The 21,814-nt window shown below is 44.5% G+C and overlaps 4 protein-coding genes across 5 annotated transcripts in view; 2 read left to right on the top strand and 2 right to left on the bottom strand.

Moving 5' to 3' along the window:
• Positions 1-3,336, top strand: part of dclk1a (doublecortin-like kinase 1a) — a 32,960-nt gene extending 29,624 nt beyond the window's left edge. Inside the window, exons 9-16 of the mRNA XM_068744127.1 lie at positions 619-765; positions 1,588-1,721; positions 1,859-1,936; positions 2,105-2,201; positions 2,277-2,357; positions 2,456-2,569; positions 2,673-2,746; positions 3,279-3,336. Of these exons, the coding sequence (XP_068600228.1) occupies positions 619-765; positions 1,588-1,721; positions 1,859-1,936; positions 2,105-2,201; positions 2,277-2,357; positions 2,456-2,569; positions 2,673-2,746; positions 3,279-3,336 (783 nt within the window). The remainder of the gene's footprint in view (positions 1-618; positions 766-1,587; positions 1,722-1,858; positions 1,937-2,104; positions 2,202-2,276; positions 2,358-2,455; positions 2,570-2,672; positions 2,747-3,278) is intronic.
• Positions 3,337-6,540: 3,204 nt separating this feature from the next.
• Positions 6,541-9,715, top strand: rfxap (regulatory factor X-associated protein). The gene is made up of 3 exons (XM_068744825.1): positions 6,541-7,217; positions 8,741-8,851; positions 9,042-9,715. Exons 1-3 carry the CDS (start codon positions 6,792-6,794, stop codon positions 9,144-9,146), a joined length of 642 nt encoding a protein of 213 aa, XP_068600926.1. The 5' UTR covers positions 6,541-6,791; the 3' UTR covers positions 9,147-9,715.
• Positions 9,716-9,846: 131 nt separating this feature from the next.
• smad9 (SMAD family member 9) lies at positions 9,847-12,823 on the bottom strand. Of its 2 annotated transcripts, XM_068744823.1 has the most exons (7): positions 12,628-12,823; positions 12,066-12,281; positions 11,623-11,877; positions 11,406-11,516; positions 11,077-11,298; positions 10,589-10,845; positions 9,847-10,372 (listed from the first exon to the last, which is right to left on the bottom strand). In XM_068744823.1, the coding sequence occupies exons 1-7, from the start codon at positions 12,821-12,823 to the stop codon at positions 10,229-10,231; spliced, it is 1,401 nt and encodes a 466-aa protein (XP_068600924.1). In that variant the 3' UTR covers positions 9,847-10,228. The 2 variants fall into 2 exon arrangements, with proteins under 2 accessions (XP_068600924.1, XP_068600925.1); XM_068744824.1 differs by lacking the exon at positions 11,406-11,516.
• A 4,969-nt stretch (positions 12,824-17,792) lies between these two features.
• Positions 17,793-21,696, bottom strand: alg5 (ALG5 dolichyl-phosphate beta-glucosyltransferase). Its single transcript, XM_068744786.1, has 10 exons — positions 21,634-21,696; positions 21,165-21,333; positions 20,778-20,824; positions 20,525-20,593; positions 20,340-20,432; positions 20,134-20,247; positions 19,982-20,041; positions 19,739-19,890; positions 18,789-18,874; positions 17,793-18,434 (listed from the first exon to the last, which is right to left on the bottom strand). Exons 1-10 carry the CDS (start codon positions 21,694-21,696, stop codon positions 18,319-18,321), a joined length of 969 nt encoding a protein of 322 aa, XP_068600887.1. The 3' UTR covers positions 17,793-18,318.
• Positions 21,697-21,814: the final 118 nt, after the last annotated feature.

Here is a 21,814-nt window from a genome sequence, read left to right on the forward strand (position 1 = left end):
ATAGACACTTCGAGAGTGACGCCGCTGAGAGGAGGAGAGAGAGACAGATGGTCCCATTAAAATGGGAGGCAAAATCCAGCATCCACGACCCCATGTCCTCTTTGGCAGGTGCTGTTTCTGTAAGGCTTTCAATTAAGGCAAAACTGGCAACACTCGGGCCATTCACCCAATATCAGTGGCCCTTTAACTGAATGGGAGACGTCTCCCAGCAGCCAGTTTCCAAAATCAAAGTCCATGCTTTTGGATTGAGCTGTTAAAAGGCTGTGTTCCATGTTCTACAGAGAGAGAGAGAGAAGGAAAGGGGCAGAAGTAGGAGGACAAAATAAATAGGAAATATTTAAGACGGGGATTTGGTTTTCCAGCCAAGGTGAGGAAAGAGGACACAGTTTACACCTCCAGCTGCTGAGCAAACAAAAATCAACAGCTAAATCAACTTTCTTGCCAAAATGTCTTCTCCACAGAAAAGATGAGTGTCTGTGAAAGCTTGAATGTCAATCTGTCAAAGGTCTCTGGTGTGTGTGTGTGTGTGTGTGTGTGTGTGTGTGTGTGTTTGTATGTGTAAAATGCCAAGCACACTTCCGCTGCTCAACCCGCCCGTCCATCTGGATTTGTCTGCAGGGGGGAGATCTGTTTGATGCCATCACCTCTGCCAACCGATACACAGAGCGAGACGCCAGCGGCATGCTCTACAATTTGGCCAACGCCATCAAATACCTGCACAGCCTCAACATCGTGCACAGAGACATCAAGCCTGAAAACCTGCTGGTGAGTTTTAGGGAGTGGAGCCATGCCAGATAACTCGCCTCTCTCTTTTTCAATGAACGGTGACCTCCTATCCATCGCTCTGGGGCCGGGCTCTCGCTAACAGGAGAGATGACGCATCCCTTCTGCCCTCACACCTCCATCACACTCTTTCTCCAGCCTGCTTCATTTCTTCATTCTCCCTTGTGTCGATTTCCCTTTTTGTCTTCCCCTCCTCGTCCCTCAGTGGCTACACATTCATCTCCTCCGGTTGCCCCATTTCTGCCACCCTGAGTTGCTCATTATAAGTGATGGCTGAGCCAGACTCAGACTCTCCGCTAGCTCTCGCCACATTCACCCTAGTTATAGCTCCTCCTCTCCCGTGTCCTCGTTGCTCCGTCCCTGTTACAGAAGCTCTGCTGAGTTTGAGTGGGCTGCTAAAAGAGACTGACCTTGGTTTTGGTTTTTAATTTTTGATGGTTCTTGTTATTTGACCATATTTGATCTTTCTTTGTAGCAGACTCTACAAACTGATGGGCTGTTTTTCTTCACGCAAAAGGTTGTGTGCTTTCAGTAATGTGTCTAATGAACCTGAAATGTGAAAATTGAACACTCTAATTAACCACGGAGAGGTTTTGGCATGACAAAATAAAAAAACGACTAGAAGGCAGAGCACTCTGCTGCCCATTGTTCCCCGGATGAATGTCTCTTTACACAGGAACGCTGAGAATGAAATAAACCAAATCCAGATAATTAAAAAGATGCTTAACAAACAGAGGGGCTATTATGAGACACAGTCTAGAATCTAGATCACACTAGTGTTTACATGCTATTACCTGTGTTTAGGTGTACGAGCATGCAGACGGCAGCAAGAGCCTGAAACTTGGAGATTTTGGTTTGGCGACTGTGGTGGACGGACCCCTCTACACCGTCTGCGGGACCCCGACATATGTGGCACCTGAAATAATCGCAGAAACGGGGTAAGAGCTTTAGCAGGGACGGTGCGTGGCGTTCGCGGAGGAGCGCCAGACACCGTCATAATGGTGTTAGTCTGGATTAAAAAAAAATTATATTCTTCACAGCATTCACACGATTCCATTTCTTTGTATTTGTGCAGGTACGGTCTGAAGGTGGACATCTGGGCAGCCGGGGTCATCACTTACATACTGCTGTGTGGTTTCCCTCCCTTCAGAGGGTAGGACAACGGCAACAAAATCTCCCCCATCACTGGTTCCTTGCAGAGTGAACCTTTTAAATGAATGAAGTTTAAATATAGTTAAAATGAGTTATTTGTAGTCACTTATAATAACACATCTTTCTCCTGTGTACACTGTTAATCAGAGTTATGTTTTTGTTTTCGCAGGAGCAGCGATGATCAAGAAGTACTTTTTGACCAGATACTAATGGGACAGCTGGAATTCCCTTTGCCGTACTGGGACAATGTGTCGGAGACGGCCAAGGTGCCTTTATCATCGGTTTATACGAAGAAAAGCCTCGAGAATTAAAAACTGACCAGTGCCTGCTTGCTTCTGCAGGAGCTGATTCAATCCATGCTGGAGGTGGAGGTGGATCAGAGATACACTGCCCTCCAGGTGCTGGAGCACCAGTGGGTCACTGTAAGGATTGCATTGAGTGAACTGAACCCTCACACCTCATGGATGGAGCCCCCCCTATAGGCTCTGATTATTTATCCATCTCCGCCCCTATGTTTCAGGATGAAGGTCTATCTGAGAACGATCATCAGCTGTCAGTAGCAGGGAAGATAAAGAAGCACTTCAACACGAATCCAAAGGTCAACGACACCACAGCCGGCGTGTCGGTCATTGCTGTAAGTCATGACCTCTTCGTTTGCATCAGACCGATTGTGCTCTTGTCTCTGTTTCAAATGAACCGGTGTTTAGTTTGTTGTGCTGGTTTCTCTTTGTGCTCAGCTGGATGACAGCTTTTCTATGCAGCGATCTGGGTCGTTGGATATCTACCAGCACCCGGCCATGTACTGGATAAGGTACGCCTGGTTTCCATAGAGACGCAACCGGGTAGATGGTTGTGAACCTGTGAGAAACCATAACAATAAAGTATCTCTGAAATGGACATCCCCCCCTCCTCCGTGTGTGCAGCCCAGATTTGTGGTCTCACCGTTTGCCTTCCTGTGTTTTCTTTTCATCTCTTGCTTGCAGTAAAAACATTTTCCACGCTTGTATGTGCATTGTTGTTGTCTGTCTTTTGCAAAAGCTGTGTTTTTATATTGATGTCTCAGTGGACCTCTGAGTATGTAAATAAGGAAGTGTAAATTCCATTTAAAATGACCCATTAGGCCCTGGTGACTTATCCAGGGTGTACCCGCCCTCTGCCCATAGCCAGCTGGGATAGCCTCCAGTGTAAACTTTGTTTTTCTTGCATTATTCCCTTTTGCGATTGTCCAATTAAAGATTATATAATAAGTTAATGAACAAGGCTCTCCTGGTCCTCCACACTGGATCATCCACTATGCTGCTGGATCCATAATCACAATGTTCTCCTCTTCCTCTCATGCCCAGGCCACCCCTCTTGATAAAGAGAGGCAGGTTCTCAGACGAGGATGCCACTCGGATGTGAAGCCACTGCTTTTTCAGATGATGCCGACATTGACAACAAAAACTCTACGGGCGGAGCCTACCAGTTGCCTCCCTGGCTTGTCCATAGCCCCTCCCCCTCTGACCCCCGACCCTTCCCTGAACCCTGGCCTCCCGTCTGATCCTGATGACATCTCTATCAGGTCAGCGAGCACTTCCTTCTCCCCCAACACTCTTCTAGACAGAAGGTAGAGGAGGAAGAGGAAGCAAAGAAGGAAAATCCTTGTCCGGCTCTTCCCCCTATTCGGGGGAAGGAGGAGGAAAAGGGGAAATCACCACAGTCTCGTATCAAAGGCCGGGATTGAACTGACAAAAACTGTGGTGTGGGGAACTTTTTTTTAGATTTTCTGGTTCCATCCTTCTAAATTTTGGAGGAAAGACTGAGGAAACAAAGGGCAGGGAGGTTGGGAGAAAGCCCATCAAGAAACGGATCAGGAGGACGAGAGAGAAACCGTTCCCAGGTGAAGGACTTTAAATGTATTTATTGTTTGACGTTCTCTCACCTGAGCACGTTTCATAGCTCAAGGAGCCGGAACGGGCAACAGCACTGTTTTCCTTTCAGCGATGATCTGAGCTCAGTGTGGACGGTTGAGCAACTCTGAAAGGCAATATTAGAATATGGACCAAACGTTCATGTTTTATTGAACCTTATTCATTGATTCTTTATTCAATGCATTTTTGATATGTATCTCCCTTTTTCATAAACGATATCCGTTTGTTGACTTGTACAAAAGAGCTTGTCGGGATGGAAAAGTAGCTACAAGTGAAGTTCAAAGATTGTGAATTAGTTTTCTGTGGACTTGACAAATGGCATAATTGTGTCAAAAGGAGGAAGGAACTACATCATGTAGAGAATTTTTTTTTTTTTTATATTTACAAATGTGTTTGAAATGGTGTTTATCGATCAAAGATTGCTTTCGTGCTCTGATTCTGTGCGCCACACAGCACTGGCGTTGCCTTCCTGTCACGACGGATTGCTGTGCCACAGTTTTGATTTTACACAGACTGAAAATGGTGCATTCGATTCCAATTTTTCCAAATGTTTATTTTTATTCTTTATTCATGAAATGTCAACACACACAATTCAACAGCAATTGTGTAGCAAACTGAACATCTGAACGGTTTTCCTCAATGCACACATTTCCATCGTCGCTCTAGATATGTTGATATTCTGTGATACTCGTGTACACATCGGAAGCCTCGACTCCATTTCCCCCAAATCAAATCGGTGAGTTCCAGCACTAAAGGCAGGCATAATGGCTGCGGGTCCGGACTACCACTTATTTGCTTTTGGGGAATGTTTATGAGGGAAGCTTATTTGCACACACTACTGCAGATTAGGTGCAGTCAAACAGGCCTGAGAGGATGAACAGTATTGATACTAGAGAACCAGCAGTACTCTTGGATACCAGTACAGCTAAAAGGGTTGAAGAGGATTTATTTCAGCTCTGTGCAACCTCATTCATGGCTTCATTTTTTTCACATGGAAGCACGGCAGACATACAGTAGCCTATTCTTCGAATAAAAGCGGTTTCGTGTCGAATTATCGTTTTTATGTTATGTAAATAACATAACTATTTATTTTGATAATTCACAATACAGTATATTTCTTTACTTGTAGTAAGTCTAGTACAGCTGTATGAAAACTGTCATATATGTGTATCAGTCAGTCAGCAGAGACAAAAAAAAAAAGAAATAATCTTGACCATGTCAGGCTGGAATGAGCCAATTTGAAGAAGATTATTTTGACCTGATGAAACCTGGATGAATCTACAGGGACAAACCTCGTGAAGATGAGACCTTGGTCTTTGTCTCTTTTCAGAGACTGGGAGTGATGTAATTTATTTGCAAAAGCAACTGGCAAAGACATTTCCAGTAAGTGATGTGAGTGTAAAGAGAAGAGATGCAGGGGAGTGAAAGAAATGCAGCGATTTCACTTCGTTTTTGATTTTTTATTGATCTCCCTGCAGTTATTACTCTTGTCTATAAAAGGTTCCTGTATTTAATCTCGTTGTCACACATGGACAGTAATGTGCTGCCATATTGACCAGATCAGTATGAATTTGTTGTGCTGTAGGAATCCAAACTCTGCAACACATGGACACACGTGGTTTACCAAAGTGCTCTCACAGCTGCACTACAGGATTACAATCTGTTGCAATACCAATACTTGTACCTCCGTTCGACAATGGTCTATTAATGATAATAGTAATAATTAAAATGTTTGAAAACAAGTGGCCTATGTCTTTTGTTGTCATATAACTTTATTATTTAAAGGATTATTTCATATTTTGAAGACTTCCCTCTATAGAATTCAGTACTATTCCGCTGAGTAGCTACTTATTTACCACATGTTGTTTCATCTTTAATTTTTCTGATCAAATATGTGGACTTCATCCTACTAAGGCAAGTGTGAAATGAAATGGATTTTTGGCTTTACCTCAGTTACATAAAACAATGCAAGGTGCAAGGAACCCCAGATGATTGCGATTCCATCGCCTTAAACCTCTCAACCACGAAAACTAGCTCTAGCGCCACCCTGTGGCGGTTTGTATTTTGTAGTTGATGTGATCGACAGCTATTTTCATTCGTTGTACAAGTAAAATCACATCTCGATGTTGGTTCTTTTAACCAAATAGATGCAGCTTCTCTTTTTGTTTGTTGATTTCCCTCATGCTTATTATGGATCTGTACAAAAAGTACAGCTTCCGGAGGTTATTTTTATTTTATTTATGAACGAGAAGTTTTAACTGTAAAGGTCACTGCCCTTTTGACGTTTATTCAGCCATAATATATATACTGTATATATATATATATAGTATTAACATGCTATATATACGGTAGTATGTGTGAAACCGGTCCGTGGCAGGAACATAAATGGCAAAAAAGTGACAGACTGTGAAAAAGACAGAATAATTGTATCTGAAATTCTCTTTTTGTCTTTCCAATTGTTTTAATTTCTACTTGTTGATCATGAACACAATATACATTTGCAGGGAACTGTTTTCTTTAGTTCAGGGTCCCTGCCTGCCAAACACATACAGAAACCACCTGTTATTATCATGACATTTACAGTTTATCCAGTCGGATAAGAAGCACTTCACCATTACACCACTAGAGGCCGCTGAAACATACTGAAATAAGGCGGCGAAGAAGAAACCCCTCGGTAATCGCCGGTGCTGAAATGCGGCGAGAGCACCGACAGGCTTCGGGGGGTGAATGGCTGGTATGTTGGCAAGAAATCCGAGTCTTTGTTATCAAATTATGACGCGTTTACGATTTAACGTAATCGCGAAGTATATTAATTAATAAATAAACGTGTACTAATGTGCAAGGTAATAGCCGCTTTAGCTAAGCAATCCAGCTAGCATGAGCTGACCGTAACAGGAGAGTAGCCGCCTAGCTAGCAGCACCGACTCTTGCGTTAGCGCCGCAATCATGAGCCAAGATGACAATTCAGCGTCAAACAAGGACAGAGAATCAACCCTCCTGCTCACGAAAGACGGACAAAGGTACTACGTGAGTAAGAGCGGCGTCGTCGACAGTAGAAACGTGACGACGCCGCATGACTCCGAGAACAACGTCCCCTCCTACGACATGGACGATCCGGACGAGGAGAGCGATGTTCTGGACACTTCGGATCCCAGGGACAGCGCCGCCAGTCCGGAGGAGCTCAACGACGAGGAGACCTCGGAGGGCGACAACGCTCCCAAACAGTGCACGTACGAGGGGTGCATGGAGACCTCGGCGCAGGTGGCCAAGCAGAGGAAACCGTGGATGTGCAAGAAACACCGCAACAAGATGTACAAAGACAAGTATAAGAAGAAGAAGAGCGACCAGGCCATGTCGAGTGGAAAAATAGAAGTAAGCTCTCCGCTTCATTGTGCGAGTTTTATTTCACAATAATCTCAGAAGTATTGTTTGTGTGGCTATTCCAGTCTCAAAATTAAGGAAAAACTGCTGGATGGATCTTGATCTAATTTATTTAGATCCCATTACATTTTGAGAGCCAAAATTTCTAATTTACTTGTAATTGAGGCTTTTCTTGTAAAGTATATATTCAATTCACTCACCAAAAAGTACAGTCATTAAGGGGGTCTGATATGAACTACAATGCAAAATGTCTTCTGGATCTGATCCAGAATGAGGTCAAGAAAAAATATGAAATGTTAACATTATAAACTCCATTTCTGGATTAAAAAATGAAAAAATACACATCAACTCTTATTCAATTTTCATGGTTGGTGTATAAAGATACCAAGAACAATCTAGAACCTTTTGGTGCTGATCCAGATCACCATGTGGACGGTGTAAATCTAATTTGGAGGGGAATGAGCTGCTTGGCGGAAGTCTGCGCTCTGAGTGCTTTTCGAGTTAGTAAATGTTTTACATCAGAAAAGTGTAGCAGATAAGAACTCTTTCATTTTGAACTAGGTTACATAAAAAAATGTTGTTTTACAAATATGGAAAGTGATAGAATATAGTATTGAATTGCAGATGTGACAAGATTTCAAATGTATGAAATTGTGGAAAAAAAAAAAGATATATAATTTTACTGCACCACAATTTAGGATAAAACGCAATCTACATTTTGACACACAGGTGTACACAAGGGTGCTAAAAAAGAGAGACAGGGGACAGGACTGTGGCACTTCATTGGCCAATCAGAACTCAGCTCAGGCCCTTGCCCCTCAGGTCAGTGCTAAAAGGAGGAAGCTAATGCTAAAGAGAACATTCCGTCTACAGTGAAATGTTGTGCTCTGGGGCTGCTTTGCTTTGCCCACCATGATGATGATGAGGATGAATATATTTATTAGATAGAATGTCAAGAGTACAGGTACAGTCAAACGGTAGCATGTATTACAGTACAAGTACAGTCAAACCTGCTGTCTAAGAGGAGCAGTTCAAAAAAGCCCTTGCAGTCTCGTTTCCATTGAAAGTCATTAGTACATAAATCACTGACATGTAACAATACCAATAAAACTAAAAACCATTGGAATCCTGCAGCCTTTAGAGGCTGAGAGGGATTCGATCAAGTATCAGGAAATCCTGAAAGAAAAACTTGCTGTCAGGAAGCTGAAGCTGAAGCTCGGGCAAAAGAAAAATGATTCCAAGCAGACCTTAAAGTCCACTTCAAGGGAAGCCCTGGAATATTGTAGACTAGCTCGCTGCCCATAGAAAATCCACGGTGGGATTAAAGAAGGCAGGGACATGTCCCACTGGGAGGAGGCCTTGGGGAAGACCTAGCACACGCTGGAAGAGCTGGAGGAGGTGTGTGGTGATGGGGAAATCTGGAAATCCTTGTTGGACCGCCCCCCCCAAATTTCCCCCCCCCCCAAATTTCCCCCCATTAGTTGCAGGTATTCATGTCTTTGTGTTCTCCTCAGGAAAACACAGAGGAGCGGCCTGTGTCTGTGAACAAACAGCGTCTGGGTACCGTCGGGGATCGACCAGCCAGACCTTCCCTGATCGAGCAGGTCCTCAATCAGAAACGACTGGTGAGTCGCCGCTGGTCAGACGGAGCGATTGTGCTGATAGACGACAAGATCAACCAACCAGAACACTTTATGTCCCCTGCCATTTTAATATTCTCCAAAATAGTCTGTGACTTTTGCTCCTCTTATTAATGCAGAATAAGAGGAGCGGTCGCTCCATATTTGTTGATGAATCTGAACGTGTGTCTTCCAGTCGCTGCTCAGGAGTCCGGAGGTGATGAGCTTCCTGCAGCAGCAGCAGCAGCTCCTGGCCACGCAGGGCCACAGCCAATCACAGCAGCGCTTCCAGGGCTGCTGACGCCGCCATCAGGAAACGCTTGGCGCCTCGGTGATGAATGGATTTGGACCGTACTCTGGAGACAGAAATACTCCGACATGCTAATCGAGAGTCTTGGTGGAATCAAAAGTAATTGCTGTTAGATGTTTCTGTTCGTGTTAACCGTTTGTGATTTTAATTTATGCGGTGGAGCAATAACTAGAATCAGTCAGATGCAAACCTCAACAGTCCCCATCAACTATATGAAAGCCTAGATCTGATCCAAAATGTAACGCGGCCTAAAACGACCTATTATTGGAAGTGTGTTCCTTAGTTTCTGCGTAAACCAACACGTCTGCTACTGGTTCTGCAGGAGCCGGACCAGAATAATCCTGAGCTCACCTTGATCCTCCGTTTTCCCATTTCTGCAAGCAAGAACGTTCTTTGTGATTCTTTCCATCCGTTGCTCCTTATGACAATCGCGTCTGTGATTCGCGTTGCAGTCTCTTCTCAGTCGGCACGGAGCCTTCAGACCTCGTTCAACGGGTTTTATAGCTTTTCTTTTATTAATCTGACGCAAACAGTCAAATCTAATTGGCCCTTAGGTTTGTGTCAAAGTGTTAGGACATCATTTAGTGTGTTTTTGTTGAATTGTACAGTATATATATCCCCTGCTGTGAATTAAAAATGCTAATAATATTTCTCAGTGTTTACAGTTTTGTACTAAGTTCAATGTAACGAGAAAGAGACTAGCGCCTAAAGAAAAAACGACTTTAATAGAAAAAATAAGCAACCAGTACACAGTCAAACAGACGTACAGTAAAGTACTTTCTACCATAGTAACATTTACAGCACGTGTCTGAGTACCTATAAATATGTCCCATTATTCTTGTCTTGAGTGCAGTTACTGACCCGAGGATAAATACTTCATTATGGTCTCGTTGAAATGAAGAGACACATTTACTATACTAGCTGCAAATGATCCATAAAAGGCAGATGTGTGTTCCACGATGTGAAACGTTCGGGCAGGCACCAAAGGGCAGTGAATCCGGACGGAGCAGAACATACGGAATTTATGGATGTCGAGAAATGATGGCGCAACCCGAAAAGTGTGCGTGTCTGTGCTAAGACACTGAGGAAATGGGGTTGTGTGGGGAGCCCATCTGTGTGAGGACCTTGTCCAGCCACTGCAGGGGCCCATGCAGGTGTACCTCGATCCAGCAGGGGGTGCTGGTCACATCTTGCCGGTGGTATTCAGCTCCCCATCCCTGAGGAGAAGACAAGCAACGCTCACATTTGCTATGCTAAATATTTAAATGAGTGGCTGGCAAGTGTGATTGCACCAGGTGTGCAGAAGGATCTGACAACAGGATATCGTCTTCAAAATAAAAGCATGTTAAGTTACATTGAGAAGCTTTGAGCACACAATCCAGCCTTTTACATTCCATCACAACACGGTGCATTTGCCCACAATGTGCTAGTACCTTAACGAAGCTCATGCGGATGGTGCACATCTTAGTGAGCTCATAGACGACCTCGAAGCCGTGGTTAACCGACTGGGCGAGGAGCTGGGCGAACATCTGGTTGTTGAAGATCTTGAGGCTGCAGCCGCTGGGGATCTTGCACACGGTGGTGGCGTGGAAGCCGTGCTGGAAGTTACAGTTCCGACTCTGGACGAAGATGCTGCTGTCACTCAGGCACTCGGCGTACACCTCACCGCCGACGTAGTACAGGTGCAGACCTGAGAAGCAAGGAGAAGAAGTCGATTGGATTTAATCGATTAAGAGCAAGAAAGGGGCATTCTGTTTTCTGATGGGGGAGTGGGAGGATGTTTTCTTCTCAAGTTCTACCAGAGGAAGCCCACAGAAGAGTGCCGTTGGTGCCCGTGGAGCTGGGGATCAACTTCACTAAAATCACCCAAATCATTTGAACGGAATATTTCTAAATGACCTTCACAGGACGTTGAGCCGACCTTTGCCGATGTGCCTGCGCGTGTGTTCGATGGTGGAGTTGCGGTTGACGTTGGACAGCAGGCCCAGGCAGAAGCGGTTCTTGTTGTTGGACGGATCTGTGAAGCCATCCACCAAAACGCTGCGAGACGACGCGTGGAACGTCTCCCCGACCCGGTTGTTGAGCTCGTAGTAAGCTACGGAACACCAGTACTCCGGTTCCTCGTAACACACGGGCCGTAAATCTAAACGGGCGGCCATCGTGGATTAAATCATTTTAGGGACAGATGACGCTGCATGTTAATTGATCATTCATTTGCTTTCTTTTTAATCCCCATTTGCACAGACTGACCTCTGTGTGACGATGAAAATGTGAGTTTGATGGTTTCCGCGGAGTTGCCAGGCTTAACGTCCTCTGGCAGGTTGCTCTCCATCATACTGTATGGGGGAGGGGGGGTCTCGGCTGGAAGCGTGCGTCACAGACCACAGGATGAGTATTTACACTGAGAATGGCGTTTGAGATGCCATCACACAATATTTAAAAGTGCAAAATATGCTCGGCCCCCTACCTGTGATGAGAAATGGACTTCCGGGCTCGGCTGAACTGTTGGGGGAGTCGGGGTAACTCTGCGAGGCGGGCGACTGGCCGAGAGAGGAAGCAGAAGAGAAGGAGGAGGAACAGGGCAGCGGAGGGAACGAGTCTGGGTAGGTGGCGTTCTGGGGCATCAGAGGCTCATTGTGCAGGGAAGCATTCCTGAACTTTGCCAACAAGCTGTGCTGAGGGTTGAACTCGCTGTGGCGTGGGACCAGAACCGGCGGCAGCACTGAGGAGAGAAAGGAAGGAGGCCGAGAGGGCGCAGACGCAGACACAAGGCCAGACGCCGTTACACGAGATCGTGTCTTGGAAACACTGCATTAGATTACTGTCAAACAACTGGGAAAAAGAATCACGGTTATGATATTCAAATGAAAAACGAGCTCATTTTAGACACGGTTCTCTGATCGTGTGTACCTGGAGTCTCCACACGTCGGTAATGGTAAGGGTTGACGCAGATGTCCTTCTGCTTGGAGCCAAAGGCAAACTCGCAGCACTCCAGGGCCTTCAGCTCATGGTGGGACTGCAGGTCGGGCCAGCGCCACACCCTGCAGTAGATGACGTGGGGGAGGCCCTTCCTGTGGGACACCTGCAACCTTCCGTCGAGCGAGCGAGGAATCGTCACACACTTACCTGAAGCATTCAAAACAGAGGACGTTAAAGTACAGCTTGCTTTGTGTTATTGGAAGATTTAAGTGCAACACATTTCTTTATGTGGTGACTAAACAAAAAAAAAAAAAAAAAAAGAAGAAATCCTGTGCAGCACAATGAGAAATATTCTCCCTGCCAGTGATGCACTTTTAAAATGCAAATGGGAAGGATGCAAACTGGACAGAGAACTGCTACTTGAGTGTTGTTATTTTCCACTGGATCGATAAACAATAAATAATGTCAAATGTCAAAAATATATATATTTTAACATAAATTACAAGCACCACCTTTTTTACAATTCCCAAATGTTTGTAACCGTGATACTCACTGGGCTGCCCGGGGCAGCTGAGGGCCCTCTCCAGCTCCTCCATCGCTCCTTTCTTCTTCTTCAGCTTCTTCACTAACGAGTCCACAGCCTTCTCCGCCCACTTCTCCTCCTCGTCGCCTTGCTTCCAGCCGAGCAGGCGCTTCACCGCCGGACTAGTGAAGGAGAACAGTGACGTAATGGAGGCAGAGGAGTTCATTGTGAGATGGGGAAACGGATGGCGAGATGAGCCGACAGCTGCTGTAAAAAGGGGATTTAAAGTTCCCTCGAGGACAAGACTGCGGAGGCAAATAATGAGATTCCAGGGCAGAGGTAAGGATAATAGCGGTAGAGCAACGGGTCTGTGCAAACAGAGGCTGTATTTTGGTTTCCAATGAGTTGAGCTCTCTTCCGTCTCTGTGCTGGCACAAAAAGTCTCCAGCAGGGAAGGTTATTCCTCACACAGTCAGAAATCCAGGGTCAAGTTTCAATCATCTGGCAAGAGAAGTGACAGAGAGATATCAACTGTTAGTTGGAGAAAACGGTAAGTTACACAAGGAAAAAAAAAAAAAAAGACCTCATGATTTCAGAGTGGAAGTAAATGCATCCACAGTTATCAGCCTGATCCGGAACAAATTCAAAGACTCACAACCAAATGACGTTCTGGGAATCAGAAGTGAAATGCCAATGAGTGGGACAAGCGAGTCAAAGTTAATCTGCCCTCACATAAACCGGACACGGTTATTATTCTCCCGAAAGAAAAGAACCGCGTATTAAACTGTTTTCAGAGAGAGCAGCCCAAGATGACCAGTCTCATTTCTAGATTCCCCAACAATGCGGAATGTCCTTTCTGGCCTCCGTCTCTACGAACATGCCACCGACGCCCAGGAGCCATTCTGTCTGGCCAGAACACATCACAGGACAGGAGGGGGGAGAGGGAGGGAGACAGACAAAGAGAGAGGGAGAGCGGTCGCCCTCTTTCTATCCATTTTAAATATGAATACAACTACTCTACCCCAATATTTAGGCATACAGTATATATATATATTTAAACTGATGTGATTATAGGTATGATCTTGGAACTCGTCAGCATCTTTAGGATAAATCACTCAAGCTTTCCTCAAATATGCATCCAGTGAAGTATGTCTGAGTCACGGTATTACAGTCATCCACTCGTTTTTATCTCTTGTTGCGCAACGCCTGCGCTCCGTGACCCACATTGAAAATAAGACATGGACCAGTGTTGGTAAATACACAGAGATAAAAGACATTTTAGATTTCTGATGTTTTACTATTGTTTGAATGTACTTGTGCTGCTCTAATAGATATATTCATCATCATCTACCCGAGCTTGTAGCATATAAATAAGGTGTCGCAAAAAAAACAAAACAGGTAAGGATGGGCAGAGTGCGCCACAGACAGACAGACGGACAGACGGTGGCGCGCACAATGACAGCAGCAGCAACGCAGCAGCGCAGCGCGCTATCAGTCTGCTGCGGCTACTTTATGGAGCCTGGCTGGCGTCGGCCAGTCTGCAGGCGCAGATAGGCTAATTACCTAATGCTTTATCGCCAGGGCAGCCATTCCCAAGAACGTAAACACGCCCGCTTCCTTTTACTATACGAGGCGCGTTACCGCGCAGAAGAATCCAGGCTCTGCCCTAATCCCGGAAAAGCGCACCTGGACAGCAGCCCATAATAGTCCATGCCATCATCTCGATTAGAGTCAGCCTTGATAAGTTTGGTTCAACCAACTCAACAAAGAGAACTGTACACTAATCTTTTGATATTATGTTATGCTTTAAAAAAAAAAAGAGATCGATACCCATATTGATGACTGATTTTTATTATTGTACTAAAATCCTCTCCAATCAATTGATGATGATAAAAGCACAGTTATTCCACAGACAGAACTTTGTGAGAACAAGCCAAGCCGAATATTTAATTATAACAAACTAAAACAAAATAAGAAATTCAAAATCTCAATAAAAAAAAATTCTGGAAATGCACAGTATTTATTTCCAATCATAAATATTTCTCCTCACCTCTGTTGTGACAACTAGCGCATCACAGCCGACTTCCTTGTCTCCAGCCGCGAAGGCCGACTCACCGTGGCAGCGAAGGTGCGCGTCTGTTTGTGGGTGGACTGAGTTTTAATTTGTGTTGACATTGAAAGGTTAAGGCAACCGCAACATTAATTACATCCAGCACCATATTTCAAAATAAAAGCATCGTTGAGCGCAGAGCTGGTTAATGTGGCAAAGGGAAAGGGAAGTTTGGGGTCCTTTGAGTGAGAGCATTGGTGGATCATGCAGGCTTTATCAGCAGGTGTCCAGAAAAGACAACTAATTGGATTCATATGCTCATGTCTTAAAATATGTCATCTAGAAAAAATATTAAATATTGCATATGAGTTTAAATGTGAGATGGTACCGAAAAAAACATCATTAAACAAACTAAGTAAAGTTATAACGTTATGCTTATTCTACCACCAATTAGTTACATCCTGTATATTTATATTTATTTTAAAATTTACATTTTCTATGTCAATAATTGCTTATTTACATACATTATATATTCTAATACCTATAACCGAATAACAATTCACAAACAATCGTATCTAAATGTTATTTTACAGAAGGATATTGTTTTATTATCTAAACTACGCGCAGCTGAATATAATTCGTAAGTCTCGTGTCTTAGAACAGCTTTTGCAGTTCGTTACCATAAAGTTAATAACGATGTATTTCAGCGCAGCTTTTATTGTGACGGTGCCGTTGCGCCGTGTTCCGGTATCTTCCCGGCAGTCTGCGGTTCCATTGATGCAGGTTTGAGGAGCCGGAGTCTCCGCTCCTGCTGCCGCGCCGCAGCCTCGCCGGCGTCAGCCTGGCTGGAACCGCAGCGCCTGCGTCGGAGATCCCTCCGCCTTCCTCTGCCTGGAACTTTCCCAGGATTTCAGATTCGGGTTTTGCATCCATGCGGGCGCGCGCGCGCGCGTCAATGTGCGCGCATCTCACCTGAGCGCAGTCCGGCCTTCCGAACGGAGACACACACCTGTCCCTTATTTCCACAGATCGTTTTTTTTGTTTTATTTTTGACGACTTTTTACGCGTGTATAATTTATGGTGTTTATGAAAATGGCAGGTTCCGGTGCGATTCTTATGGAAATGAGGTTTTTCCCATCTCTGATCTGTTTGTGTTCCAGCTTGTGTTTGCCGATGAGGCGTAAACTGGATTGTAGGCGTCAGTCAACCGACGGTAAATATTTAAATCTATTTAGGGTCAGTGATTAATTATCTTTAATAGACGTGCAAAGCCACGTAACTATAGCAACATACTTCAAAAGTGTATGTTATTAAAAATCAAAAACCCACAACTATTAACTACACACACCTGTAAGCAGGATAAAGTCACATGGAAGGATTCAGTGATGTAAAAATCTAACTTGGAGCTTTGCCCTTCATCGCCAGTTGTCGGGTCTGCCTCACCGCGGATGGACACGATCCTTTATTGGGAGTGCGGTGACTGGTCCGGTTAATGACGCAAGCCCAGCTGGCGACAGTGAGTCTACAAGTTTGACATTTTCAGTTTACAGCAACTGCTGTGGAAAGTAACAATACACCCACCACGAGAAGAAGCCACTCGAGGGACTCCTCTTAACCCTCATGCCCCCCCCCCCCCCCCACACACACACAACAACAACCAGGTGGATGATTAAATAGACCACGAATAGTTGCATGGGATCCATATGAGCGTTGTCAGGTAAAACAGAAGCACCAGCCAAATAAAGACTTTTTTTCCCTCTTATTATCTACCTGAACAAAATACACGTAGTAAAAAAAGTAAAATACTTCCTTGGAGGGAAAGCGCTCATCCTCCCTTTCACTGCAGAGTGGGCTCCTTCCACATAGTGTGGACTGACTCACGACCAGGAACAAACAGGATGCGCTCCCGGGGGCCCCGGCATCAGCCCAGACCTTCGGACTTCAGCTTGATAAAACCAAGGAGCACCAAATTCCTGAGAGCAAGTCCCTACCTTCAATAATCAGTTCACACTGCTGAACTCAGTTTGTGGAGGATTTTAGCAAGTAGAAATGAACTAAACAAAATGCAGCAGATCCTCCTAACGTCTAGAGATCAGCTTCCTGAGGTAGAGCCTTTGCCTCGATAAGAGAGCGTAAAACAAGATGGCATTAGATGAATCCCCCACCCGCTGTGGGATGTTTGTTCTATTCCGCATTAAAAAAATATCCACCACTATACAAAAGATGACATAACAGTGTCCAGGCTTTAAATGTGGAATGCGCGAAAACTGAATAAGAGGAGCATCCTACTGAGATGAAGAACTCCCGTTCCCATCCCACAGTCAAACATTAGTTCTTCTCCATGTCGGCACCGTTTAGGTTTTTGTGAGTCGAGAGAGATGTCCACAATACTTTCATTTTAATAATCCCAAATCACCTCTATAAACAGACACAGAGGGTGTGTGTGGGATATGACACACAAGAACATTATACGGCCATCAAGCCGGGAGTATGTCCGGAGTTCTGGACCAGTCAGCGATCAGCCAATGAAAACCTGTGGCTGGATGAGTGAGCAGATGTCAGCATGAAACCCAGACAGCTCTGAATGACGAGTGGACCCCCCCCCCCCACAGGATGTCATCCAGACGAAATCAACATATAAGGGGGCGTGTTTCCTACTCCACAGTAATTACATCAAGATAGTCATTAAAACGTTACAAGTAAAAAATAAAATGCAGGAAATGTTCATGACACAAATTAGACAATCTAATTGTTGAACACAGTGGTGTGTTTTTAAAATCAAGTGAATCAGTCGATTCACACAGAGCAGGTCCGACTCTTCTGTCGAGCTTTTTGTAACATTACGATGTTTGTGAATGCAAGTTGGTGAAAATGGGAAAATATATTTAAATAAAATATATAAAATCCATCAGACACTTGTTTTCTTTGTCTTGAGATTCTAATGCATGTTTTCCAGGTTTGAGCCCTTCAAGTGATTAACGCCGTCTTTGTTTTCCGTTTTATTCCTAGTCCTGTTTAGTACTTTATATTTATAGAATGCGTGTTTTTTTTCTATTTTCAATAGTAAATATTTGGAATTTTAGCTTGAAAAATGGAAATCGATCAATTATATTTACCCAACTGAACTTCTGATAAATGACCCACTTTAATTACCGGTGCCAAACTGTTGTCGCTTTATTTAGCAGTTCAATAGTGATGATAAAATCATAAATCAGACATTTAATAATTCATTTTCTGTTCTTTTTTTCATTTGTCCAATCAGGTCAAGGCCATTTTCTCTGAAAAATACAATCCCTCCATTCTGAAAATGTCATCCAGTAACATTCCATCCATCCAATAACAACAAACACATCCTCAGATCCTCTGCGTGTCACTTGAACTTCCTCTCTTACAGTTGTTTGGCCACAAAACAAGCAACGGATCAGTCATACAGATGCTCTGTAAGCCTCGATGTAACGGCAGCAGTCCAAAGCCAAAAATCACAATCATAAAAAGAAGGCGGGGCCACAGCGCGGTCACGATGGTGTCATCGCTTCACGTCCAGAGCGTCTGGAGGGAAAGGATGCGACAGACTTGACTCTTTGTTGTTGTTTACAGCGAATGGTGGACATGTTTCGAATCCCACCTCATCCAAATATATGGGAGCCCTAGAACAGGGCTTCTCTGATTGGCTAGTCAGTCTTAATTGGTGACTGCAGCTTCCAGGCGCCAGTGATGTAACGCAGGCGGATGAAAACCAGGTCTCTTCCCATCTGTAACCAGCTCCAGAACGGGACCAGCTTGGATCCTGGCGGAGGAAACAGAGTCTCGATTCATTCATTCTCAAATGATTGCCTTTCTAGAAATAATAATGGACACGCGCCTTCGCTGACATTAACTCGACACATGCCGTGATCAGGAAGGACATCTCAAGGCAGTATTAAATAAGGTTGACAACAGGTTTATGTTTTCTAGATGAAAACAGCAGCCATGCGGCCAATTTGTGACAAACTGAACGAGAAAAAGATAAAAATTGGAATACAAACCACAAGAAAGAGAAAGGATCGTTACATCCCAGTCAGGCACAGACGGATATTTATAGAGCAGCAGACCGGTGGTACAATGGGACAACACATGCCCACATATTCCATGAAAAACCTACCTTCTATTTCAGTCCAGTTCACAGCCACCTCTGCTATGGGGATGTTAAAGCACTGAGCGATATACAGGAGCTCCACATCGAACGCCCTGAGAGAGGAACGATTGAAATGCACAACAGATGTTAAAATTCATGTGGATAAAACAAACAAAAAACCCAGCGGTCTAGTCGCTCTGGCTGCTCATGTCACATCAGTGCCGACCGAAATAGGCTCATTGATCCGGGGATTTGAATTAGACAAGCTCTGAGCGTTTGCTTTAGGCTTCCGGTCAGACCTTATTGACCGATTTAAACAAGAGTCTGTCGATGAGAAAATCCTCCCGACCCCGACAAAACCCTGCCCAACAAACGAATCGGTATAACATAACTGTCATTTTGATCTCGGGGGGGGGGGGCTGCTATGTATAGAAAAGTTTGTGAAAAAATATTAAACGGTTTTCCCCTCTGAAGATGAAACATGATGGACAGACGGGCTTCAATGTCTCCTACTCGGTAGGTTGAGATATTAAGAGGATCCAAAACTGCATGCTTCACCTCGTATGATTAAAGTAAAACAAGAGGAGTTCAAACTCACAAGGTCGTCTGTGGAAAGGAACTAAGCCCGACGCCGCACTGACCGGCTACGGTAGCCTCAAAGGATCAATGCAGATCGGCACGTCCACGTCATGTAGTCCAAAATATATCAAGATAAAAATGGAAATCTTTGTTTTTGAACGCCAATTTATGCTTTTAAAATAAATAACAGGGATCACTGCAAAAAAAAAAAAAAAAAGAAAAAAGAAATGAACAGGGATCACTGCAAAAAAAAAAAAAAAAAAAAAAGAATCCTGCCAGAAAAGGGTGCACTATTCCCAAAGTGATCATTGACCACAGTCTCAGGTAATATACAGCAAAGCACTATTTCCATAGATCCAGCAGGAACAAACAAACTCGCTAACGGTGCGAGGCCTTACCATCGCTCCACATGGAGAGAGGAGAACGTCTTCAGCGCAGCCTCACGGGTGAAGAGCTTGAAGCCGCACTGGGTGTCGCTGATCCCTCTCACACAGAAGAACCACACCAGGAAGTGAAAGCCATACATCAGGAATGAGCGGAACACAGATCGCTGCAGCAGATGTAACACCAGTCATTTAATGGCAGGAGGACTTAGTCTGCTATAATATGGTCCCTCACGGATACAACAATAACACAAATACCTTGGCGACTGATTGTTTCTCCAGGTGAGCTCGGGAACCACAGGCAATGGCCATGTTCTCCTAAATGTACGGAGAAGCATCTTCAGGATCGGACTACCCGTTAAGAGCAGGAATATGTGAGGTAAGGGAACGGAAGAGGAACTCCACCACACCGGCTTAGGGTTGAGGTCATCAAGCGCCACCTCCAATTTCTCAATGTCAGGAAACTTTGTGGCTCCGTCAGCATCTGCCATTAGAATGAGTTTCCCTCTGGAGCTCATAGTTCCCTTTTCACAAGAAGGAAATCACAAAATCAAGTCCCGGCTGCTGTTCCTCTGCTCAGCAGAGACTCCCTGTAGATTGACATCTGCAGCATCACCATTCGCACAGCTCCTCCTTTCCCTCGGTTCTTCACCAGCGTCAGGACCCGGAGTTTGTCTGCACCATACCGCCCGGTGTGGCGCATAGCAACCTGGTAGGACACCACAATACAGACGTTACTATCGCTCTGAAGAGCTAAGCGCGCTGAGGAGGACATTTCCTGGAATGATTTAAAAACATCACCTCTGTGGTTTCGTCCGTGCTGCCGTCATCAACCACAATGACCTCATAGGTGAAGAAGGGGTGTCGCCTCTGCAGTGAACAATTTGCACACTCACTTGTTAAAGTTTGGTGCTTCCACCTAGTGGCCGTTCTGAGAATAACCGATCCCTTCTCATTGAAAGATAAGAGGTCAAATTGTGTCCATTTAAACAAACAACTAAGTTAATTGAATTTTTTTTTTAACGATATTTCCCATTTGGGGAAGAACACTCACTTGTCTGTTTTCTAAGTATTCCATAGCTTCATCCAACATCACAGGCACTGTAACGACACAGCCAGAACATAGCAGCATCTAGAAACCACCGCAGGTACGTAGATGCAACCAGAGACAACAATATTATCACATTTAAAGTGCATTATCCTCGATGTAAGTGAATGGTTTACTAACTAGACAATGGATAATGCACATTTCATTGTTCAACACAAGACTCATCTGTACCTTTATTAAATTGCATTGGAAATAAGCATATATTCGATCATTAAAAACAAACTTCTGCAGCTGCATTCAAACAAAGCTGAACGGGAAAAAAAAGCATCAATAAATGCTCAAGTTCTTGACAGAAATAGGAGTGTCAGACCCCCCCCCCCCCCCCCAACTCACTCCGGAGCTCCTCGTTGTAGGCCGGGATCACCACAGAGAGCTGCCTGGAATGAGGATCATGCAGGCTTGGGAACGGCTCCTTCTCTCCCGAGGCGGTGATGAAGTATTTCTCCTTCTCGTGGCGCATCAGGCTCAGCTTTCCGGCGGTGAGATGTGCCATCAGGAGGACCTAAAAGGGAAACAATAGAACTCATTATTATTGGTGTAATAAGAAGAGTTCTTATTACAGAGCCCCCCCCCCCCCCCCCATTGAAGTCATTCCTCAGGATTAACCAAACCACAAATAGCATAGCACCACCAGAAGGAACCAGATAAATGTAAATGTTAGGTACTTTATTGAAGTTATTTATTACATGGAAAACATAAACACACCCTGGCCAGATGTTCATATTAACGCTGCAGATTTAAAATGTGAAAACAAGCAATAACATAATCTCTCAACACAACACCAATTATTGTAAATACTTGCCACAATGAGAACTAGAGCTGCCAATGCGACCAAAGCTGGAACTGTATCGCAGAGATGCTCCATCGCCTCCAAGTCGCAATGCAGCCACTGACAAACTACTAGCCAAAGTGGCTAGCGAAAGATAGCTCCTCTTTGCTTTGACTATGTCTTCTCACCGGTTCTCAGGCTTACCAGGATGTAC

This window comes from Brachionichthys hirsutus, chromosome 10 (assembly GCF_040956055.1).
Source record: "Brachionichthys hirsutus isolate HB-005 chromosome 10, CSIRO-AGI_Bhir_v1, whole genome shotgun sequence".
NCBI lineage: Eukaryota > Metazoa > Chordata > Actinopteri > Lophiiformes > Brachionichthyidae > Brachionichthys > Brachionichthys hirsutus.